At 42.4% G+C, this 6,673-nt stretch overlaps 1 protein-coding gene across 1 annotated transcript; it reads right to left on the bottom strand.

Annotated features, from left to right (window-relative positions):
* On the bottom strand, positions 1-6,402 carry LOC125467918 (bromodomain testis-specific protein-like). Its single transcript, XM_048573292.1, is given in 11 exon segments — positions 1-1,934; positions 1,937-2,538; positions 2,641-2,786; positions 3,034-3,367; positions 3,459-3,527; positions 4,736-4,834; positions 4,932-4,977; positions 5,067-5,145; positions 5,290-5,335; positions 5,824-6,001; positions 6,003-6,402. Coding segments are annotated over 11 exon segments (3,198 nt in total). The 5' UTR covers positions 6,239-6,402; the 3' UTR covers positions 1-571.
* Positions 6,403-6,673: the final 271 nt, after the last annotated feature.

Genomic DNA, 6,673 nt, shown 5'->3' with positions numbered 1-6,673 from the left:
AACATAAAACAGAAACATTGAATTTTAGAGACAATAGTTCACATGTACATTATAAGCGTAGCAGTAGTATAAAGTGGAATTCTCAATGCAATTACATACGTAAAATGACTAAATTCTACATAAGTAATTCTACCCATCAACCTGTAACAATGTACAAGGCCTCAACCAGATATATAACAGCTCCTAAGCGATTTGATATAAATCTTCAAATGGATCCTCCTCCTGCCGAGACGAACACCTGCGTCGACAAGTCTGTATTCCTTATCTGGGCCAGAAAATGAAGTTCTGTTAAACCTATAGCTTCTTAAGTTTGAGCTGATCATATCAGGTCGAGCAAGCTAATCTAACCAGAGACAATCCTTCGTTACGTGTGGACAACTCCTTGTTGAAGTCAAAAATGGATAAACATCACCTCTAAAATCATTCTGTCATAACAAGATCCTTGGCATTCTCACACTGGATACAACCATGGCACCAGAGACATGAGGTGAATCCCTGAGACAGATGCCAGAAGCCAGAGACATCTCATCCTTTACTCTTTTGTTTAATTCGTCTGAATACGTATCTAGACTCAGAGTTGCAACGCCAAGTCTGGCTGCTGAGAGTCGGCCAGAAGACTAGAGGACTGTTTTACCGGAGACCCAGGGGACTGGAAACCAATATTTAAGTCTGGAGGAAGGCTTTCCCGTTTCTGTTTTGGTCTTGGCTGAGCATTTGGACTGAGACCCCGCCAAGGTGATTGCGCCTGAAATCTAGATAAGTCAGCTGATGGTAACTGAGGAAAAACTGTAGGTCGGCCTTGAAAATGTGCTTCATTTGCCATACGAACAGGTTGTTGTAAAAAGGTTGGAAATGAAAAACTGTTCTGAGTTTGAAATTGCGTTGGAAACTCTGCACGAACTCGTGAAATGTGTGACTGAAAATCCCTAGCTGGGTTGTATAATGAATCTGCAGATATCTGACTTTTGGGTTTAGTGAGATCCTCTGTAGGCTGATTAAATGCTCCAGCACCTATAGACATCCAAGCCCGGGCAGCAGCAGCTGCAGCATTGCCAGAATCATCTCTTCTTATTGATGGAACCGATGACCCAATAGGTTGAGTATCAACTGATAATTGACTTGACGATTTATGTTGCTTTTGACTTGACGATTTATGTTGCTTTTGATTCTTTTCTGCCAAGTTTTTCAAATACTGTACAGAGTCGCTACGACCCTGCACCTGTCCATGAGGAAAGAAAGCTGCTGTCCTATCCATTTGACTATGAGCACTATCAGATGGACTAATCCGGTTGTCCAGAGAAGCACTCACATTTTTCCCATTAGGCAACCCTCGGTTAACATTTCCATTAGAATCCGGCATCTTAAAAGGTGCAGGTTGTGGAAGATTCATGTTCCTTGATACTGTATCTCTGGGCCTAGAAGCTTCTGCCTCCGATTTTCTTGATGATTGCTTTTCTGCAACAAGATTGGCATTATTGTGATTGACTGAGGGTATAGAGTTCAACTCAACTTCCTTTTGAACCTTCTTCTCAGGCTCGACAAACCGGGATTGCAGTTTTTTCTGTGGCTTAACTGAGGGTATAGAGTTCAACTCAACTGCCTTTTGAACCTTCTTCTCAGGCTTGATAAACCGGGATTGCAGGTTTTTCTGTGGATGAACTGAGGGTATGGAGTTCAACTCAACTTCCTTTTGAACCTCCTTCTCAGGCTCAATAAACCGGGATTGCAGTTTATTCTGTGGATTAACTGAGGGAATAGAGTTCAACTCAACTGCCTTTTGAACCTTCTTCTCAGGCTCGATAGACCAGGATTGCAGGTTTTTCTGTGGATGTACTGAGGGTATGGAGTTCAACTCAACTTCCTTTTGAAACTTTTTCTCAGGTTCGATAAACCGGGATTGCAGTTTATTCTGTGGATTAACTGAGGGTCTAGAGTTCAACTCAACTGCATTTTGAACCTTCTTCTCGGGCTCAATAAACCGGGATTGCGGGTTTTTCTGTGGATGAACTGAGGGTATGGAGTTCGACTCAACTTCCTTTGAACCTTTTTCTCAGGCTCCCTAAACCGAGATTGCAGGTTTTTCTGTGGATTAACTGTGGAATTAGGTTTTGCTCCAACAGGACGGATCACGGTCGGTTTCCCTTCTGAGTAATGCCCCCTAGTAGTAGAACCAAGAAAAGATGGCCTCCCTCCTGAAGTAGGCACACTAACAGAGTGCTGTCTCTCTTTTGTAACAGGCCTGGTAACAGGGTGCTCCTTAGCAGGAACTGAAGTCCTAAAAGTTCTGTCATCCTTTCTCAATTCCGGGCATGAATAAAACTTTGAAGCCAAAGCAGATTGATTTTGGGTACTATTGTCAACCAGTAATACAGGGGTTGGAAGTGGCTCATATTCTCCAACCCAGCCACGGCCAAATTTACACCCATCAGGTAGTGCTTGTTCGATCCTCTTTGACGCAACTTTCCAAGCAACAGATCCAAGATTTCCACAAAACCGAGCAAGGCTCCTAGCGTATGAATATTCTGCATGAAGCCCAACCTGATTCGATATGGATAAATATTATTAAAATAAGTTAGTACAAAAGCCAACTAGTAGGGAAATAAAAGATTAAATGTGAAGACTAGATTCCTTGTTACATACTGCAACAAATTGCTTGATTTCACTGTCAAAGGTAGTAAATACAGATTCTAATCTGACCACGGGCTGAGTGGATATGTTGTAGGTTGCACGGCGGTTTTCATCAACCACGGATGGCTTCCTCCCAACTTTCGATAGGAGACCCTTCCCTAGAAAAAGTACAAGAATAAAATAATTAGAGGTGAATCCTCTCCTATGTTACAACATTATGACGACCAAGTTTTTTCAGATCCTTTTTGAGATAAGATAATGCGTGTCTATCAAAGGAGAGGGGAAAGAAGCCAACTTTGCTAATTAATCCACTATTTTAACAAGAACATTGAGATCCACATGTTCATTTTTGTGTCAAATCGTAATTCTACATTACCAAAAAGGAAAACAAACAGTTCTGTGCACCTGATGACATATCTTCTGGCTTCTCCACATTAGCTTCATTCAAAGAGGAATTACCCTCTACAGGTCCATCAATGTTGCTAGGTCTCTCACAACCACTACCTTGTGTTGGAAGGGAAGTGTTCTGGACATCTACAGCAGTGGCAAGAGTGGCACCTGAGGAGAAATCAGAGCCAATGGGTTCCTGTAATATTCGACACAAAGGCTTCTTTGTCTGTTTCTTGACCAAAGAATTGGACTTTGTTTTCTGCACTAATTTGAGCTCCTTTTCCGAGCGTTCATGTTCACTTCGCAGCCTATCAAATTTTCTCTTTGCCAGCTCTTGTATTGAACATGCCTTTCAAAAATATCACAAGACAGTGGTAAGAAACAAACAAGATAAACCAGAAGAAGACGACTTGAATAATAAGACAGCAAAAGCTAATTACCTGTTTATAGTATATCGTATCTGATGAATTGTATTCCATTGCATTTGAACATATTAAAAAGACATCACCCTGCAGCCAAGAGGAACAGATTACCAACAAGACACTTCTCTCCTCTTTTAACATAATTTCATGGAAATGAGCTAGAGTAAGAAGATTATTTAATTATTCATTCTAGAGAGAGAAAATGTGTGTTTAAGATAGAGAGAGAGAGAGACAGTAGTGTAAGAAAATTATTAAATTACAAGAATAGTCAATTTCAAATGTGAATTTATGCACTTTCATAGATTAAATCCTTCCATAAATTTCTTTAGTTCTCTTGAGAAAGTGTAGTCATCTTAGATTGTGTGTGAGAGAGAGAGAGAGAGGGAGAGAAGTGTTATCTTAGTTTGTACGAAAGATTTTGTACAACTCTTTGTACTTATAGCATCGACCTAATAGAATGGATATAATGATCAACATAAACCAAAAGCATGATGTGCCTGAAATCCGCAATGGGGTAGCAAAAGAGATGGTGTGACCCTAATTTTTCATCAAATTCTATCAAACATTGAAGCAAACATCAGCTATCACATTTGGCTCGAAACCCTGAGAGTGCTAAAGGTGAGATGTTTTACAGTGTCCCCCTCCCCACACCCCACCCCCCCCCCCCCAAAAAAAAAAAAAAAAAAAAGCTGTGTTGAACAGAAAGAAAAAAGGATATCAACATTTCTATCCTCAATTGCACATCCAAGGAAAAATCAGGCAAAATGCAATCCTATATTAGATTGAAGATACTGTGAAATTTTAGGCAAAATTTATTCCCAAGTAACACTGGTCTGACTCCACTTCCCCAGTCAATTGTGAAGTGTTATCACTAACAATTTGCACAGAATCCACATCCTGCGCCCTTAAAACTTAGGAGCTTTAAATCCAATATCCTCCATCTCTCTCGCCCTCCTTCTAACATATGCACAACACAGTTTGCCCAACTTGTTTTCAACTAGTATCTAAATTACTTTTTCAGTACTCCCTCTTTCACTTTGCTACCCAAATTCCCTGAACTAATTAACGAACACCACAATAGTATATACAGAGGTGATCACCGTAACAAAAAACTAAAAGGGAGGGAAAAGTTGAAGAAAAATTATTCTGCCCCCTCAGTCCCCACCCTTAACTTTAAGAAGATCCTATAATGTTGTCGGATATTGAGGAAAGTCATGCAGTGTTTCTACAACAAAGCCTATTTAATCCCCTGAAGATTAATGAGAGTACGTGGTTAGTAACATACGAGCACTCACCTCAAATTGTTCCAGGGTAGAATACAATCCGTTTGCTAACTGCTTTCTCACCGTGGCAAAGTCCATTGGACGCTCAATGATCTCGTGATAATCAGGAAGCTGCAACATTAAAACACCTTATGAAACTCTAACCCCTGAAATAGCGAAGAGCTCTGAACGAACACAGAACGATTTCATGGCGTAAAATTAACCGCACCTCTTCAGGATCAACTGGTTCTGCATATACACCGTAAGTATCTTTCCTGCCACAACGAGATGTGAGCGTCAGAAAAAAAAAAAAGCACTTAGCTTTGAAATTAGCAACATTTAACAACAGAGGGCAAATCCATACTTTTGAAGCTTGTCAAGAATCAACTCCAACGTTTTCTTATCCGGCAACGGAATCGCAGCATGAGGATCAGACGGCGTTCCTGAAACAAACCCAATAACAATTCAACAACCCCATATCAAATTCACAAATCAGAAACTCAGAACGAAAAACAAAAAACCAAAACCCATACATCCAATTCACCCAGAAACCCGAAAAATCGAAATGCAACGAACCAAAAACAAACCTGGAGGGGAATCAGGCCGCTTCGAGTCAGCTTTTCGACCCCGTTCCTGTCAAAATCCATAGGCGCCATGACAACCCCAAAGAAATAAATAAACAGTCCAACGAAATTAAAATGTAAAAGCAAGAAAGACTGCGGTTTAATGTGACAGAGACAAAGACATATAAGGCACAGCAGACAATGCGTACCTAGAGAGAGAGTGTGTGAGAGAGTGAGAGGGAGAGAGAGAGAGAGGAACGTGGGGAGAGCGTGATCAGATTCGTGTTGGTTTTTGACAGTTGACTCCGACCGTTATTATCAACAGACACAGAGAGAGAAAGAGAGAGTGTGTGTGTGTAAGAGTGAGAGAGAAGCTAGAGAGAGAGAGAGAGAGAGAGAGAGAGTGTGTGTGCAATATTGAAGTCTGGACCAATCAGAACACTACTTTGAGCTGGACTCGCGCGCACACAATCTCCCTCTCCCCATTTCAAAGGAGCTCTCCTTGTTTCATCATCAGATCCGTGCATTGGTGCTAAAACCCTATCTACAAACACATACCTCACAATCATCATCGCCGTCATCGTCGTCATCAATTCCGTCATCATCTTTATCGGAATCATCGCCGCCGTTAATCCGGCGCCTCTTCTGCTGCTTCCTCTCACTCTCGCCGTCCTCCTCATCCTCATCGCCGCCAGAATCATGCGCGTGGGAATCACGCGCCGAACAGGTTTCCGGCCTGGTCGAGCTTCATCACCAGCTTCACCTTCTTCTCTCTCCTCCTCTCGTCTTCTTCCTCGTCTTCCTCGTCCAAGTAGTCGTCGTAGTCTATGTTGTACTTAACATTTCTCCGCCGCAGGCTCCGCCGGACGTCCGACTCTTTCTTTGTCGGCTTCGCCGGCAGCTCGCCGGACCGGCGTGCCAGATCTGCCTTCGATGGCCTCCCCTTCTTCTTCCTCCTCACGATCTGACCCATCCCCCACTTTTTCTCTCTCTTACTCTCTCTCTAAAACCCTCACTCTATCTCTCTGTCTTTCTGTCTCTCTCTGTTTCTCTCTCTAAAAATACGCTCTGTTTCTCTCTCTATCTTTTGCTTTGCCTGCATTATTTTCGATGCCAGTGGCTTGGACTTTTCGAAATGTGAGGTCCGAGCCTGACTCCGAGCCTCAGGTTCGGGTGCTAGTAGGTCAATAAATCATTGATTACATTTTTTGCTAGTATTTGGCCGAAACGGCGTCAGTGGCTGAGGAAGACGGCGTTTGGTGCTGCCCGTTGCCCGGATTGGCCTTGCGTGCTACCCGCGATGCTTTATGTCAATTGTCACTTTGCCCTTTTCCTATCAATTACTGTTAGGTCGTCTTTGGCGCGAGATTCCACGCCCCGCGAACTCACCAAAGGAATTTAAACGTGT

The sequence above is a fragment of a genome, unplaced genomic scaffold, assembly GCF_019419815.1.
Source record: "Pyrus x bretschneideri cultivar Hongxiangsu unplaced genomic scaffold, Pyrus_bretschneideri_v1 Contig66, whole genome shotgun sequence".
In the NCBI taxonomy this organism is placed as follows: domain Eukaryota; kingdom Viridiplantae; phylum Streptophyta; class Magnoliopsida; order Rosales; family Rosaceae; genus Pyrus; species Pyrus x bretschneideri.
The sequence above is the reverse complement of the archived record's forward strand: the minus strand, read 5'-3'. Positions and strand labels throughout refer to the sequence as shown.